Source organism: Salvelinus fontinalis, chromosome 4, assembly GCF_029448725.1.
Source record: "Salvelinus fontinalis isolate EN_2023a chromosome 4, ASM2944872v1, whole genome shotgun sequence".
Classification (NCBI taxonomy): Eukaryota; Metazoa; Chordata; class Actinopteri; order Salmoniformes; family Salmonidae; genus Salvelinus; species Salvelinus fontinalis.
This window is the reverse complement of record NC_074668.1, coordinates 38,587,453-38,605,900: the sequence shown is the minus strand read 5'-3', so window position 1 is coordinate 38,605,900 and position 18,448 is coordinate 38,587,453. Positions and strand designations below refer to the sequence as shown.

The 18,448-nt window shown below is 42.9% G+C and overlaps 1 protein-coding gene across 4 annotated transcripts in view; it reads left to right on the top strand.

Annotated features, from left to right (window-relative positions):
• Positions 1-18,202, top strand: part of LOC129853733 (solute carrier family 23 member 2-like) — a 73,784-nt gene extending 55,582 nt beyond the window's left edge. For all 4 annotated transcript variants that reach the window (XM_055920082.1, XM_055920081.1, XM_055920085.1 and 1 more), the window contains 10 exons: positions 788-876; positions 1,467-1,537; positions 2,013-2,194; positions 2,907-3,027; positions 7,178-7,334; positions 7,493-7,640; positions 7,782-7,887; positions 8,066-8,333; positions 8,470-8,565; positions 8,770-18,202. In XM_055920082.1, coding sequence (XP_055776057.1) covers positions 788-876; positions 1,467-1,537; positions 2,013-2,194; positions 2,907-3,027; positions 7,178-7,334; positions 7,493-7,640; positions 7,782-7,887; positions 8,066-8,333; positions 8,470-8,565; positions 8,770-9,041 — 1,510 coding nt within the window. In that variant the 3' untranslated portion in view covers positions 9,042-18,202. The remainder of the gene's footprint in view (positions 1-787; positions 877-1,466; positions 1,538-2,012; positions 2,195-2,906; positions 3,028-7,177; positions 7,335-7,492; positions 7,641-7,781; positions 7,888-8,065; positions 8,334-8,469; positions 8,566-8,769) is intronic.
• Positions 18,203-18,448: the final 246 nt, after the last annotated feature.

Sequence of the window (18,448 nt, the reverse complement as noted above, 5' to 3'; positions counted from 1 at the left end):
TCCTCTTATTCATTATTGACATAGCTAATTTCACCTGCCTTGTACATTTCCATGGATATCAGTCCCATGCTTATTCATCGTTTATTGATCTCATTAATCTGGTTGTTGATTAGAGTTAATAATGATGTCCACCTGCACACTGACTGGCCAGCATTCAAATGAATGCTAATTCTCAGCCACCACCTGCTCCATTCTAGCCACAGCTCTGTAAGTTTCCATGCTGTTGCTGTTACCTAACCAGGGTAGACCCTGCTTCTCAGTGTTCACTAGTGACACCTATTGGACAGACAGGAGAACTGTTGGTTACACTACTTGAATCCACAGCATAAGGGCTACGTAACACTGGCATATTCATCACATAACCATCATGACAGCTGTTATCACACACACTATGATAACTGACTTTACACTGTTTTACAACTAACTGACACAATGTTTGACAGTGTGATAGTTTTCAGCAATTTTACATGTGGGTTGCAGTCACTCCTTGTCCATAAACTGCATTCAAGGAAACAAACATATTTATTATTTTCATTCTAAAGCACATCTATCACTTAAAAAAACATGCTTAGTGTGTGTATTAGAGGAATGTGTGTGTGTGTGTTCTAATTGAGTGAGTTGCTGGTGTGTGTATGTGTGTTGTCACTTAGCTAAAAATATAATACAATGCTTAGTGTGTGTATTGGTTTGTGTGTGTGTGTGTGTGTATGTTGTCACTTAGCTAATAAGATAATAAGATGTTAATAAGATGCTTAGTGTGTGTATTGGTGTGTGGTTGTTGTTCCAGACTTCCTCTGTTCCAGGCAAGTGCCTTTGCCTTCCTGGCTCCCGCCAGAGCAATCCTGTCACTAGACAAGTGGAAGTGCAACGCTACAGGTAAACACAAACACGCATATACACGTACACACACCCCACGAGGGCCTTCATTATGACCTGGTCTCACCCTCACTCTCCTGCCCACGTGAGCTGGCATCAGTAATGCTGACTGGCACCTCAGTTGGCATCAGATGAGGTTTTCAGGTTGGCATCAGATGAGGTTTCCAGGTTCAGTGCCAGTGTGTTAATCTATAACGTCGGTGTCCTGGAAAAAAACCTTGTATCTCGCTTTTTGTAGATTTTGATTTTATTAAATGTAAATTAAATCGATAGTAGTCATGCCCCTCCGTGTTCCATGAAAGTTTCATTACTCTGGAAGTATAACTAACAAAAGTAGTACAAAATTCCTTGTGAACTAGCCTGGCTATTTGAGAACTGGTGTCAGCCAGAGTACTTGAGAACCTCCATGGCGATAGATCAGAAAATAAACCGTGACTTTTAACTTTTTTGAGATACACGTTTTTTCCAGGACGCAGACGATAACAGAATGATAAATATGTGTTTAAGCATTCTTTTATGTTCTTTCTGTTTTCTTTTCTTTTTTCCTCACTCCATCTTTCTCTCTGTTACTTTCTCCGTCCCTTTGTCAGTGGTTCCTTCCATGTTCAACGAGACTGAGCTGCTCAACACTGAACACATCTGGCATCCCCGGATACGAGAGGTGAGAGAGAAATTAAATGCGAGACGGAAGGGGAGAGAGCAGGAGACATGGGGGATATTTTATAGTATCCAATCTTTACACTGCATAGTGTACAGAGAGAGGTCTACTCCTGTGTTCTGTGTCAGTATTGTTCAAAGCCCATGTTAGATAGTCAGCACATCCCAGTGATACCCTCTGGGCCTACACTGAAACGGAGAGTAGAAAGAGTTCTAAGTGATGATGTTTGTTTAGACCTGTTGCTGTGACTCAGCCTTTAGCCGTGTGCGTTGTGTGTTTGCGTGCGTGTGACAGTGTGACAGAGGCCTTTTAACTCACATTAACCTTTTATAAGGCTTGTGTAAGCGGGTTTGGTAACCTTGTTTTGATGCGTGTGTGAGGCGGTAACTCAATCACGATGTCACAATGAATAGAATTAGAGACAAGGACGTCGATAGACTATCAAGGCTGTACCAAAGTCTGTCTCTTTGCCCTCCAGATCCAGGGGGCTATTATTGTGTCGTCTCTGATAGAGGTGTGTATTGGCTTCCTGGGGCTCCCTGGGCTCTTGTTGAAATACATCGGGCCCCTAACTATCACCCCGACTGTGGCTCTCATCGGCCTGTCTGGCTTCCAGGCTGCAGGGGAGAGAGCAGGGAAACACTGGGGCATCGCCATGCTGTGAGTAGTATACTGTGGCTCTAATCTCTCCTGACTGACTATTTGTATAGTCCCCTATACATTCCCCAGCCCTCTATATGTTTTCCTATAGTGTCTGTTGTTGTCTTTGTCTTGTTATGATGCATGGCAAATTTAGGTGAAAACAGAAAGTAAAAGGATTTCTTATCTTATCGATCTTTTGTTATCCTATAAGACTGACTCCCGCCCCACAGAGGCATCCTTAGCCAATCAATTATCATAGCAGCCCATTAAATAGCCAATCAGAATGAATTGCCGGCAGACGCAGTCGCCCATGCGGAATGGAGGTGGGAACCCGTAGTGCTCCAGACCGAGACCTCTAGGCCTAGGTTCAGAAGGACTGTTGGTAATTGTTTGTGTCTGCTACATTGTTATTCATTTATTTATTTTGTCTCTTTCGCAAAAATTTGTCTTGCGACTCATCTCAAACAACGTAACATCTGTGATTTTGTGCTATGTAAACTTCTTTGAGTTATCAATTAATTGATTTCATTATGTATTTTTTGAGAATTATAACTTTTGGATCCGGCTGTCTTTATAGCAGTCTTCAACGGCGGGTTATTGGTTCTCTTGACAAATGTTTAACTGTTCTACAAATCAAAGCAGATAGTGAATGTTTGCAAGTGTGCTTACTGCTTTTCCTTGACCCCTGACTTCTGTATTTCTTGCTCGTCCTCTCTCTCCCCCTCTCTAGGACTATATTCCTGGTGTTGTTGTTCTCTCAGTATGCGAGGAACGTACAGCTTCCTCTGCCCATCTACAAGGCTAAGAAAGGTTGGACCTCTTATAGATTACAGCTCTTCAAGATGTTCCCTGTGAGTACCCTGACACATGTGCACACACAGAGAGAGAGAGAGAGAGAGAGAGATGTGCGTCCACAGAGAAATACACTGGCAGGAGCATACACACCTAGATACACATCCCCTTTCCTGGAGTGTGCTTATTGATCCAGTCCATCACAGTGCCATGTGAGGTAAGATAAATGGGCACACACTCCTCCATCTCTCTCCGTCTTTTAGATACCTCTTTCCATCCTCCCATTACCTGTCAAGTCCTGCTGTTCAAATCTTATTCACCTCCCCTGTTTCCTCCTCCCCCGTTCCTCTTAATAAGATCTGAAATGATTCAGCCCCCAAAGGTGCCCTTTGTCTTTGTTTTTCCTGTTCTGAGCTGTATATAGACCTCCTGTGTGCCTGTCTGTCTGGCCGTATGTGAAATCTGTTTAGCCTACTAATTACTAAAACTGCATTCTGTTTACTAATCGCACTACATACTATTTAGAACACACTGTTTGGTAAAAACGTATGCAGTAAGCAACAAATATCAACATACTACTCATCCATACTGAGAAGGTGTCATCTAATACGCAATCGTGCTTGTTCCTTACCATTCGTAAATTTCTGTTTTTGCATACCCAAACAGCCTACTATTTAGTATGCATGAATGGGTATTCGGACATGGCCTGTGTGTTGTAGACTGCCTGTACCCTCCATTCTGTTGGCAAACGTGCAATCACTGGAGAATAAGCTGGACGAGCTCAGTTCGAGACTATTACATCAACAAAACGTTAAGAAATATAATATCCTATGCTTCTCAGAGTCATGGCTGAACAAGTACATGGATAATATACAGTTAGCTGGGTGTTCTGTGCATTGGCAGGAGAGAATGGTGGTGTCCAGTAAGCTCCGGGGGAGGGGTGTGTCTCTTTGTTAACAACAGCTGGTGTGCAATGTCTTATATTAAGGAAGTCTCAAGGTTCTGCTGGCTTGTTAGAATATCTCATGATAAACTGTAGACAACTATTTAACTCAAGTTTTCATCTATATTTTTCATAGTTGTTTATTTACCACCACAAACCGATGCTGACACGAAGACCGCACTCAACTAGCTGTATAGGGCCATAAGCAAACAAGAAAATGCTCATCCAGAGGCGGCGTTCCTAGAGGCCGGTGATTTCAATGCAGGAAAACTCAAATCAGTTTTACCTAATTTCTACCAGCATGTCACCTGTGCAACTAGAGGGAAAACAATTCTAGATCAGCTTTACTCCACACACAGGCGCATACAAAGCTCTCCCTCCATTTGATGTCTGACCATGACTCTATCCTCTTGATTCCTGCTTACAAGCAAAAACTCAAACAGGAGAAATCAGTGACTCACTCAATACGCAAGTGGTCTGAGGAAGCGGATGCTAAGCTACAGGACTTTCGCTATTGAGGAGTTTACCACATCAGTCACTAGCTTCATAAATAAGTGCATCGATTACATTGTCCCCACAGTGACCATACGTACGTGCATATCCCAACCAGAAGCCATGGATTACAGGCAACATCCGCACTGAGCCAAAGACAAGAGTTGACGCTTTCAAGGAGTGGGCAGCCCAGTAATGCAAGCCTACCAGACAGGCTAAATATTTCTATGCTCACTTCAAGGCAAGCAAAATGGAACAACGTGTAAGAGCACCAGCTGTTCTGGATGACTGTGTGATCACTCTCTCCGTAGCCGATGTGAGTGAGCCCTTTAAAAAGGTTAACATTCGCGAGGCCTCAGGGCCAGATGGATTATCAGGACGCTTACTCAGAGCATGTGCTGACTAGCTGGCAATTGTCTTTACTGACATTTCCAACCTCTCCCTGACCCTGTCTGTAATACAGTGCATTCCGAAAGTATTCAGACCCCTTGACTTTTTCCACATTTTGCCTTATTCTAAAAAGGATTAAATCGTTGATCCCCCTCATCAATCTACACACAATACCCCATAATGATGAACCAAAAACAAGTTTCTATAAATTAACAAATGTATTCAAAATAAAATACAGAAATATCACATTTACATAAGTATTCAGACCCTTCACTCAGTACTTTGTTGAAGCACCTTTGGCAATGACACTACAAGCTTGGCACACCTATATTTGGTGTTTCTCCCATTCTTCTCTGCAGATCCTCAAGCTCTGTCAGGTTGGATGGGGAGCGTCGCCGCACAGCTATTTTCAGGTTTCTCCAGAGATGTTCGATCGTGTTCAAGTAAGGCTCTGGCTGGGCCACTCAAGGACATTCAGAGACTTGTCCCAAAGCCACTCCTGCGTTGTCTTGGTTGTGTGCTTAGGGTTGTTGTCCTGTTGGAAGGTGAATCTTCACCCCAGTCTGAGGTCCTGAGCACTCTGGAGCAGGTTTTCATCAAAAATCGCTTGCTCTGTGCATCTTTCCCTCTATCCTGACTAGTCTCGCAGTCCCTGCCGCTGAAAAACAACTCCACAGCATGATGTTGCTACCACCATGCCAAAGAGTTTAATCTTGGTTTCATCAGACCAGAGAATCTTCTTTCTCATGGTCTGAGAGTCTTTAGGTGTCTTTCGGCAAACTCCAAGAGGGCTGTATGTGCCTTTTACTGAGGAATGGCTTCCGTCTGGCCACTCGACCATAAAGGCCTGATTGGTGGAATTCTGCAGAGATGGTTGTCCTTCTGGAAGGTTCTCTCATCTCCACAGAGGCACTCTGGAGCTCTATCAGAGTGACCATCGGGTTCTTGCTCACCTCCCTGACCAATGCCCTTTTCCCCGATTGCTCAGTTTGGCCGGGAGGCCAGCTCTAGGAAGAGTCTGGGTGGTTCCAAACTTCTTCCCTTTAAGAATGATGGAGGCCACTGTGTTCTTGGGGACCTTCAATGCTGCAGACATTTTTTCGTACCCTTCCTCAGATCTGTGCCTCGACACAATCCTGTCTCGGATCTCTACAGAAAATCCCTTCAACCTCATGGCTTGGTTTTTTTCTCTGACATGCACTGTCAACTGTGGAACCTAGACAGGTGTGTGCCTTTCCAAATCATGTGCAATCAATTGATTTCACCACAGGTGGTCTCCAATCAAGTTTTAGAAACATCTCAAGGATGATCGATGGAAACAGGATGCACCCAAGCTAAAATCCGAGTCTCGTAGCAAAGGGTCTGAATACTTACAGTACCAGTCAAAACATTGGACACACCTACTTATTCAAGGGTTTTTCTTTATTTTTACTATTTCCTACATTGTAGAATAATAGTGAATACATAAACTATGAAATAACTCATGTAGTAACCAAAAAAAGTGTTAAATCAAAATATATTTCATATTCTTCAAAGTAGCCACCCTTTGCCTTGATGACAGCTTTTGCACACTCTTGGCATTCTCTCAACCAGCTTCACCTTGAATGCTTTTCCAACAGTCAGCACACAAAAAATATGATTAAATCCATTTTAGAAAAAGGCTGTCATGTGGAAAAGGTCGAGGGGCCTTAATCATTTCCGAATGCACTGTACCTACTTGTTTCAAGCAGATCCTGTGCCCAAGAACACAAAGGTAACCTATCTAAATGACTACCCTCCCGTAGCACTCACACCTTTAAGCATGAAATGCTTTGAAAGGCTGGTCATGGTTCACATCAACACCATCTTTCCAGACACCCTGGACCCACTCCAATTCGCATACCACCCCAACAGATCCACAGATGACACCATCTCTATTGCATTCCACACTACCCTTTTCCACCTGGACAAAAGGAACACCTATGTGAGAATGTAAGGTCTACTCCTGCTGTATTCGGTCCATGTGACTAATAGATTTTATTTTATTTGCTCTGTGCCCCCTGCTGGTCATTTGATGTCATGATGGCTCATATATCTGCTGCCCTAATAGACCAGTAGACAGACGCTTGTATTGGTGACTCCACTCTAATAAAGTCCTCTTCATCACTCTCTCCCTGTCTGATTATAAGTTCCACTCTTTATCAATCTGCTCATTACAGTTTGAACTGGTGACCTCACAACTCCCACATTGAAAAAAGTCATCATCACTCTCTGTTTGAAGGGCATTCTATAGAAGTTCTGCAGTTTTATTATGGTGTTCTTCACTGTAACTCAACAGGACATACTGTAATTCTCTGTGTGTTTTGAGGGTCATGTTTGACCCTTAGTGTTTCTCTCTTCCTCAGATCATCATGGCCATCCTGGTGTCATGGCTGATTTGTTTTATCTTTACCGTAACCAATGTTTTCCCACCGGAGAAAGACAAGTACGGTTACTACGCCCGCACCGACGCACGCCAGGGGATACTGGCAGCCGCACCCTGGTTCAAGATCCCCTACCCCTGTGAGTTACCACTCCTTACGGTGCTCAACCCGCCCCTAGCTAAGCCCAAACTCTGAATGAGAGCATCCAATAGCTTCGTAGGTTACTCAAATCTAGAATCTTTTGGAGTTGTTTGTTCTACATCAATGTGTTGATGTATTTTTATTTTTTACCCATAGTTCAGTGGGGTGTTCCTACGGTGACAGCGGCGGGGGTGATCGGTATGTTCAGTGCCGTGGTCGCCAGCATCATTGAGTCCATTGGAGACTACTACGCCTGTGCCCGCCTCTCCTGTGCCCCCCCACCCCCCATTCATGCCATCAACAGGTACTTGACCTTGCTTGCATAGCTCCTTGCCTAATGCACCTCAGAATCTGCTTACCTCACGCAGACAGAATGGTTTGAATCATGAATTGAGATCTGTCTCTCTCTCGCTCACTCTCTTTCTTTCTGTTTTTCTCTCTGTAGGGGTATATTTATGGAAGGTCTCTCCTGCGTGTTGGATGGGCTGATGGGGACAGGAAACGGCTCTACTTCCTCCAGTCCTAATATAGGCGTGCTAGGCATCACTAAGGTAACCATCACACACTTCTATACACAGAGTCCTACTACAAGTTCTATTCAAATATGAAATGTTTGTTTTAATTGGCTAGTAGTCTGCTTGGATTTAATTTGCTCTGTAGAGTGGGACTATTTATTCTTCCTGATTCTTCGCTTTCTTACTCCCTGCTGCTCTCTGATTGGTCCTCCAGGTGGGCAGCCGGCGTGTGATCCAATACGGTGCTGCTATGATGCTACTGCTAGGGCTGGTGGGTAAATTCAGCGCGTTGTTCGCCTCCCTGCCTGACCCTGTCCTGGGGGCGCTGTTCTGTACCCTGTTTGGGATGATTACAGCTGTGGGATTGTCCAACCTGCAGTTTGTAGACCTCAACTCCTCCAGGAACCTTTTTGTTCTGGGCTTCTCCATCTTCTTTGGCCTGGTGCTGCCCAGCTACCTCAAACAGAACCCTCTGGTCACTGGTGAGTAGAGGACAAGTGGACTACAGATTTAGCTCATTGGCCTACTCCTTCAGTGTTTACACATCTAAAAGGGCTGGGTAGGTCTCTGAACCCTCTCTCTCTCATTCTCTCTCTATCCCTCTTTTCTGTCTCTCAGGTATAGTGTCGATTGACCAGGTGTTGAACGTCCTCCTGACCACAGCCATGTTCGTTGGGGGGTCAGTGGCATTTGTGCTGGACAACACTATCCCTGGTGAGTAGACTGTACTATCCCACTATCACTGTTAGTTTAGTCTATCACACTACTACTATTAATCTACTACTGTACTCAACCATTTTGAGTGCATTTTGAGATAGAACAAGCATATCACAAACTGTTGCCTTCTCCAATCGCTCACCCCCTCATCCTCTGTCTTCCTCTTTTCTCTCTCTTTCCTCTCTCCTTTCCTCCTGTCAGGTACGCCGGAGGAGCGAGGGATCAGGAAGTTGAAGCGTGGGTCGGGACCCAGTACTGCGGAGCTGGAGGGGATGAGAACCTACGACCTCCCGTTCGGCATGGACTTCCTGCGCCGCCACACCGTCTTCCAGTACTTCCCCATCAGCCCCACCTTCAGCGGCTACCAGTGGGGCGCGATCCGCAAGGCCTGCAGACTTAGGGGGGGACGGGGGGGGGCAGGGAAGGCAGCCGAGATGGAGGGAATCACAGAACCAGGGGAGAGCGGGGTATAGCAGACTGGTAGAACCGGGCTGGAGGGAAGAGAGATGGAGTTTGGTACCATGGAAGGAAGGGAGGGGTGGAGGGTTTTGGGTAGCGTCAGTGCAGTGTGACATGCTCGACCCTGTCTTGTATGTGTGTCTGTATAACACTGTCAATGGCCTATTCATGCTGTTATTAGCATGTTACAACCAGTGTCATGAGTGTGTAATAACAGATGTCCTTATAGATGAAGTTTCAGAGGGAGTTGCAACATGCTCTTGTCTCTCTCTAGTATGTGAGCAAAAGAGCATAGGAATGCCTTAGACAGCCCATTACTGAGGTCCCTCTCTCCCCATTGCACTATTTCTTCTGGATCTTCAGTTAACACTTATTTTCTCAGTTAACCTGTCTACATCAGTCAATCTGTCTACGTTCATTCCAAGGGGAATGGTAAGAAAAGGTTTGTTCTCTGCTGTTTAACCAAAATCCCAGTGGCCTCTGTGTGTATTTGTGTGCCCACCCATGACATTGTGATGGGGTTGAGTGTGTCACTTGCGCTGGCACATTTCCTGTTTCCGGACAGATGGACAGAGACAGACAGATGGATGGACAGTATCTCGTTTACGGCAAAAGTTTAAAGTTGAATGATTGCCACCTTACAGACCCATTGAGAATCAGACGCAGCTGGTCAGTCAGCCCTGTTTAGCAAACCTACACTTCCCAAGGGGGTTATGGGAAATGTAGTCTCCTGTTGAAAGGGGATTGGATGGAATTGAGGCTTTATGAAAATTCATATTAGACTAATAATTGGCCTGCAAACTAAATGTACACACACACACACACACACACACACACACACACACACACACACACACACACACACACACACACACACACACACAGGCAAGCACACTACCAAATACAAGCAAGGCAAGGTCATGCAGATACTGTTGATGAAAGTGGCTTGTCAGACCTTAGCCATGCAAAGTGATTGTGGTGTTCGTTTTACATTATTAGAGTTAAGGCACAGAATGTTTACTGGAACCTGCTCCTCTATTTGGCTTCTATTACCCGTTTAAGTCAAACACACAATTAGGGCTGTTATGGTGACCGTATTACCACACCACCGGCAGTCACGAGTCATGACCGCAGTCAAATTCCACGTGACCGCTGAGTCATGGAAACTAGGCTTCTCCAAAACTGCGCTTTGATGGTCATTAATAGCCTACCAAATTTGCAAAAAGTCACAGCCTTGTACTCAGCGCTGTATTGTCCCTCTAATCACTCTGACATCAATGCAAATGTAATCAAAAATTAAATGAAACACTTAATGAGAGCCCTGGAATTCAGAGTTGGAGCGGAATAGGATCACCTTTGTGCAGCTAGATATAACCAGCTCAACCTGAACTCAAGGGTAGACGTAACATAGTAAATGTAAATCCGAGACACTCCATTTAGTACATTACATTTCATATGGTATGTATTCATTTGCTGTGATAGCCATACCAAACGTAACACATACTAATTAGTGTCCCAGATATACGTTTACTACACAACATGAACAAATACTACACAACATGACCAAAAGTATGTGGATACCTGCTCGTCAAACATCTCATTCCAAAATCATGGGCATTAATATGGAGTTTGCCCCCCCTTTGCTGCCACAACAGCCTCCACTCTTCTGGGAAGGCTTTCCACTAGAAGTTGGAACATTGCTGCGTGGACTTGCTTCCATTCAACAACAAGAGCATTAGTGAGGTCGGGAACTGATGTTGGGCGATTAGGCCTGGCTCGCAGACAGCATTCCAATTCATCCCAAAGGTGTTCGATGGGGTTGAAGTCAAGGCTCTGTGCAGGCCAGTTAAGTTCTTCCACACCGATCTAGACATTTCTGCATGGACCTCGCTTTGTACATGGGGGCATTGTCATGCTGGGCCTTCCCCAAACTGTTGCCACAAAGTTGGAAGCTACAGAATCATCTAGAATGTCATTTTATGCTGTAGCATTGATTTCCCTTCAATGGAACTAAGGGACCTAGCCCGAACCATGAAAATGGCCCCAGACCATAATTCCTCTTCCACCAAACTTTACAGTGGGCACTATGCATTCGGGCAGGTAGCGTTCTCCTGGTATCCGCCAAACCGAAATTCGTTCGTCAGACTGCCAGATGGTGAATCGTGATTCATTACTCCAGAGAACGAATTTCCACTGATCCAGAGTCCAATGGCGGTGAGCTTTACACCACTCCAGCTGAGGCTTGGTATTGCGCATGATGATTTGAGGCTTGGAAACCTATTTCATGAAGCTCCCGACACACAGTTATTGTGCTGACGTTGCTTCCAGAGGCAGTTTGAAGACAGACAATTTTTACGTGCTACGCACTTCAGCACTCGGTGGTCCCATTCTGTGAGCTTGTGTGACCAACCACTTCAGGGCTGAGCCGTTTTTTAGCCTAGACGTTTCCACTTCAGAATAGCAGCCCTTACAGTTGACCATGTCAGTTCTAATAGGGCAGATATTTAACGAACTGACTTGTTGGAAAGGCGGCATCCTATGACGGTGCCACGTTGAAAGTCACTGAGCTCTTCAGTAAGGACATTCCACTGCCAATGACTGTTTATGGAGTTTGCATGGCTGTGTGCTCGATTTTAGAAAACCGGTGAAATAGCCAAATCCACAAATTTTGAAGGAGTGTCCACATACTTTTGTATATATAGTGTATGTTATGTCTAGTCTATGAGACCATGCTGCATAGCTGGGGTTTTATTTTTGCCCCCGCTACGGACGGCTATACCGTATCGGCTATATCATATTGGTTCGCTAATACAAGACTAGGAAAAGACCCAGTGCACTACATTTGTGATTGTTATATATACAGTACCAGTCAAAAGTTTGGACCCCAACTCATTCAAGGGTTTTTCTTTATTTTTACTATTTTCTACATTGTAGAATAATAGTGAAGACATCATAACTATGAAATAACACATATGGAATCATGTAGTAAGTAAAAAAGTGTTAAACAAATAAAAATATATGTTAGATTCTTCAAAGTAGCCACCCTTTGCCTTGATGACAGCTTTGCACATGCTTCACCTGGAATGCTTTTCCAACAGTCTTGAAGGAGTTCCCACATATGCTGAGCACTTGTTGGCTGCTTTTCCTTCACTCTGCTGTCCAACTCATCCCAAACCATCTCAATTGGGTTAAGGTTGGATGATTGTGGAGGCCAGGTCATCTGATGTAGCACTCTATCAATCTCCTTCTTCGTCAAATAGCCCTTACACAGCCTGGAGGTATGTTGGGTCATTGCCCTGTTGAAAAACAAATGATAGTCCCACTAAGCGCAAACCAGATGGGTTGGTGTATCGCTGCAGAATGCTGTGGTAGCCATGTTGGTTAAGTGTGCCTTGAATTCTAAATAAATCACAGACAGTGTCACCATCACACCACCACCTCCATGCGTCACGGTGGGAACCACACATGCGGAGATTATCCGTTCACCTACTCTGCGCCTCATCAAAGACACAGCGTTTGGACCAAAAATCTCAAATTTGTATTTCAGACCAAAGGACAGATTTCCACCGGTCTAATGTCCATTGCTCATGTTTCTTGGCCCAAGCAAATCTCTTCTTCTTATTGGTGTCCTTTAGTAGTGGTTTCAGCAATTTGACCATGAAGGCCTGATTCACACAGTCTCCTCTGAACAGTTGATGTTGAGATGTCTGTTACTTGAACTCTGAAGCATTTATTTGGGCTGCAATTTCTGAGGCTGGTAACTCTAATGAACGTATCCTCTGCAGCAGAGGTAACTCTGGGTATTCCTTTCCTGTGGCGGTCCTCATGACAGCCAGTTTATCATAGCGCTTGATGGTTCTTGAAATGTTCCAGATTGACTGACCTTCATGTCTTAAAGTAATGATGGACTGTTTCTCTTTGCTTATCTGAGCTCTTCTTGCCATAGTATAGACTTGGTATAGACCAAATAGGGCTATCTTCTGTATACCACCCCTACCTTGTCACAACACAACTGATAGGCTCAAACGCATTAAGAAGGAAAGAAATTCCACAAATTAACTTTTAACAAGGCACACATGTTAATTGCATTCCAGGTGACTACCTCATGAAGCTGGCTGGGAGAATGCCAAGAGTGTGCAAAGCTGTCATAAAGGCAACGGGTGGCTTCTTTGAAGAATCTCAAATATAAAATATATTTTGATTTCTTTAACACTTTTTTGATTACTACATGATTCCATATGTGTTATTTCACAGTTTTGATGTCTTCACTATTATTCTAGAAAATAGTAAAAATAAAGAAAAAATCTTGAATGAATAGGTGTGTCCAAACTTTAGACTGGTACTGTATATATTTTCTAAAATAATCTGATTTTTCCACACGCTCAGCACCCCTAGGCCTATAGGCATGCATTTTTTTGCAACTTTTTCAAATCATAGTCCCATGTATCATGTAGCCTAGCCCATAGAATATATGTTTTGAGAAGGTTTGTCTCACAACTAAAGTGGCCAAATAACTCTAAGCATAGCCTATAGCCCTTGTATCCCTGGAACAGGGTTGGAGAGCCCATAGCCTACAGACACTATAGTGAAACATGTATTCTTATAAACCCAGTCATCGTGTGTGAAAGCAGAGTTTTGGCGACTATTTAAAAGAGGATCCTAGCTTTCAAGCGCTGCTTTATTTATTGTTCAATTCTTAAAATTAAGTACATTAATCCGCTTTACAGCTGGTGTAGCCTATCTGGCATATTAAAAACAAAACTGCACAACCGCCATTTGCTATTCGAGTGCAGGCTTCGGATTACATGTTGATTTTTTTTGTGAGCCATTCATTTCAAAATAATTCCACTCATTTATCATATGTGAAAGACCAGATTCAATTGAAAATAGGCTGTGTGAGAATATTATCAAGCGCTTGACAAATTGCGAATGAGAGACTGATGAAGTGTGTGCAGCCTGCGCAAGAAACAGAGCGCATGCCTTTTGTGCAACTTTTTTCAAATCATCATTAGAGCATTTTTCAGCCTTTGGCTATATGTTTTGATTTCTAATACATTGTAAGGTTTGTATCACAACTACAGTTGCATAAATAACTCTAAACTTAGCATATAGGAGGACTTGTTTCAAGTTATCACTTTGTTAACCGCTCAACACAGGATAGGGAGTGCAACACGTGTGCACTCACACATAATTCGACAAGAATTCTAAGCAAATCTTGTGTGTTAAATGAACTAGTGTAACCCACAGCCATATGGCATAGCCAGATCAGGGCCTAATAAGGATGACTCAGAATATACTATTCTGTTCTTCTGAAATAGGCTACATCTTCATATAATTTCTTTAGACCTGCCTAAAATAGGCTATATTACATGGATTTATTAAACTTTTTAAAATGTAGATGTTCCAAAGGTCCACATCAGTGGCTTGTAGACTATGCGTGGAAGCCCGGAGATGCTAAACGTGTTTATGTTAATTAAAGGTTATTTTAACGTGAACCCAGCAATTATTTGCATTGCAGTTAGGCTGACAAAATGTCATGACTGCCACTGCCCTACACACAACACAACTGATCTCCCAACAAACTGTCAATGTCCTCCACTGGACAGAGGGCCCGGTCCCAAATCAACCCCTAGTCTTAGACACTTCTCCTAGTCCCCTAGTCCTGGACACTTCTCCTAGTCCTGGACACTTCTCCAAGTCCCCTAGTTCTGGACACTTCTCCAAGTCCCCTAGTTCTGGACACTTCTCCAAGTCCCCTAGTTCTGGACACTTCTCCAAGTCCCCTAGTTCTGGACACTTCTCCAAGTCCCCTAGTTCTGGACACTTCTCCAAGTCCCCTAGTTCTGGACACTTCTCCAAGTCCCCTAGTTCTGGACACTTCTCCAAGTCCCCTAGTTCTGGACACTTCTCCAAGTCCCCTAGTTCTGGACATTTCTCCAAGTCCCCTAGTTCTGGACACTTCTCCAAGTCCCCTAGTTCTGGACACTTCTCCAAGTCCCCTAGTCCTGGACACTTCTCCTAGCACCCTATTCTTGGACACATCTAAATTCCCTCTCATGATCTGAAAGAACTAGAATGGATGTATAGAAATATCATGGTAACAACCCTCCTAAAGGGTTAGTTGAAGCTAGTAGGCCACCACTTTTGATTACACCTGTCTGTTTCTTTCACATCCAGGAGGGGCCATGAAGAAGAGTCTAGTCCATGGGTATGAGCTAGTGCTGGGGAAGAGGGCTTGATTTGTGACTGGAAATGAGGGTCAAAGTTTATATGTTCACCCAGTCAGCTTGCAGGCCTTACTGTGTCAGTATTATCTTTCGCAGCTTTAACTACCACCACCAAAACCAGCTCTCTCATGAACGCGTACTCCCTCATCCAGCTGCTCTTATTACTACTGGAATTTCAAGGTTGACTTATAAGCTGCTTGTAAGACATTATTGAATAGTTTAACTCGTAATAACTATTTGTAAGTCATTGCTGTAAGTAAGTTGTTCATGTATTTATTAACCTGTAAGGATCTATAATCATATAAATAACAAGCAACAGGCTATATACAATCTAATGGTTAACCAACTGTGTAATAATGTTCATAAGCAGTTCATAAGCACGCTTTCAAAAGCATTCATACTTTTTTTTATATATCGGCTACAAACGCTTTAGCACGAAGCAGAATGCACTTGGATTTCTAGTTGTGCGATCACACCATTGTTTTTAAAATGTTTACTTTTTTTTCTAACTCACTGATATCCTTCATTTTGCCAATGTGTGTTGGATGCATACTTAGACTAGTGTTGTGTAGTGTTTGTCAGCACATGCATGGGGGATAGGTGGTTTGACCACTGCCCGGGCCACAGCCTGAGTAAAGATCATGCTATGATTTAAGGCTTATGTGCAGAGTAACACCAGTGCATGGTTTACAAAGGAAGGAAGAGGAGAGATACTCCACAGATTTAGCTAGGCAAATGACCAGAAAAACCTTTTGTACCCAGATGCCTGACTGAAAGTGAGAAATAGTGAAAGAAAAGAGAGGCGATTTTAAAGTGCCAATCGCATCCCTGATTTCTGTCCTGCCCTCTGCTCTGTCCTACTCTGCTACAGATGTCAGGTGGTCTACTGTTCTGTTCAAGTGAACATGTTTGATTTACAGACACGGCACCATAACAGTATTTTCAGGTTTAAGGGTTGGGTGTGTAATGAAGGGGGTATTTTCAAATGTTTATAGGGGAGGGGGAGAGGGCTTGTGGCTGTATTCTTTTTCATTTTTTTTCAATGGCTCACAGACTACAATCTTATCCTGCACCTATTGATTACTATCATTGTTATGAATGTTACTAGTGTCATTGTTCATATTGTTGGCATTGTTCACTTATTTGTGAACAGTGTAACCCCCCCTCCCCCCAAATCCTCTCTCCATCCCTCATGTGTGGTAGAATGTTTCAGAGCTGGGGTCAAGTTCATGTCAATAATTCACAACTGAGGGTGCATCAGAAATGGCACCCTATTCCCTATATTGTGCACTGTACTACATAAGGAATAGAATGCCATTTGGGACAAACTTAGTGTGATTGACATGGAGGCGACTCTTTGGAACCTCTGCTATGTGTGTTTGCACTGGAGTGCTGTGTGTTACTGTGTGAGCCGTCATCCATAGAAAACCAATGGTTGACTGTTGAGGTAGGGTTGAATTGGGACTCCTTCTGGCCAGTGTGGTTGACTATCGTAAGCCTACATAAGACTTAACAACATTAACAAGATGCACCAATTCAGACTGAACCGAAATGCAAAAAAAAGCACCTGTCCTTTCTTCATTCTTTCTCAAACTATTTCTCTTGCTCTTCTATTTGCTGCACCAAAACAATGAGCGTGGGAGTATTCACTTGTTCACAAATGCAGAAATTAAAAAAAATGTTAAGTAACATTTCAGATTTACTTTGTTTTATCTTGTTGATTATTTTATTTAGTTATGATTAGTAAGAAAGTAATTGTTTAGTGAAATTTATGTGAAGAGTATTTGTGGGCCTTATGCACAATGTCAGAAAGATATTTATCCGTTTTAGAATTGACTTGTTCTGGCCCTTTAATAATGTTGTTCTGATTTTCTGTTGTAGCAGAGAGATAATGATAGTGTTCGTCTCCACAGGCAGCAGGTTGAACTGAACATGACTCAGTTAGGCCCTCGAACTAGACCCGGCGGTGTGAGGGAAAAGGAGAACACCTTGAACATTCTGCTCTGAACAGACTAACGATAGTCAGGGTGTGGAGAGAAGAGGGTAGTCAATGGTTTTGTACCAGTGTTTGATATGGCAGCATGCTTGGTGCTGCCTTCCTCTGCCCTGTAGAGCTAGGAACAGTGGATACGATAGACGGAATAGACCAGTCCTTCAACTTGCTCAACTCCCCCCCCCCACGCCTGCAGTGCAGATATGGTGTCTGTGTCCTCCCTGTTTAAGTGTGCCTGTTTTCGAGAGAGAATGTCTGAAATGGCATGTTGTCCACTAGGGGAGTAGGGTGTTAATTCAGCTTCAGCCCATAGACCACCTCATTTGAAGCCAATGCCTCACCTCTGTATGAGCTTGAACTCATTCTCAATGTTAAAAACCATGCCCCACGAACCAGGTCATGGTATGCCCATCTCTATGACACAAAGAGATATATCCCTTTCAGTTATTTTGAAGGGGAAACTACCTGAAGAATATACATTTCTCTTTCCCAAGTTTTTTATCTTTTTAAAGGTTTTTTCTTTTTTTTTAATACATTGTTATGTTTATTACAGACACATGTTTGTAAGAAAATAAATCATGCATTTTAATATTTTATTGTCATGATGCAATGTGCACCATTTATTACATTTTTATTTAATTAAAATAAAGAAAATACATTTATTTTAATTTTAAAATCTGTAGTTTGGTGGAATACTTTTGCTAGTTAGAATTTTTTTAATATTGTATATTTCCAACATTGCTTCCTGTTATGTTAATAAAGTGTTCCTACAAATTTAGAAACACCTGACAAACTTTAAACAGATGTAAAAAAATATATATATAAATGTATATTGAATTGAGTAGGCTACAGTGTGCGGAAAACTTCTGGACCAGGCATTGTGTATACTAATAGTAGCAACAAAATGTTATATTCTTTGTTCCTAAAACTATTTAATAAGATGTTACAGAATTAATGCTGTCTATTGTCTTTATTGTTAGTAGAAATCAATAGATTGTGTTTAGAACTCTATTTTACTATTTCAGCCTAGGCTTAACATAAACATACACTAGATCTGCTGCACAACATACCCACATCATATATTGTCTCAACAGTTCTATTGTTTAAATGATCCTCTTTCAACTTGTCCACTCTCTCCATCCCTGAGAGTGAGTGTTCGTGATAGTGAGATTAAGCATATTGTTGTCGAGTAATATCACGC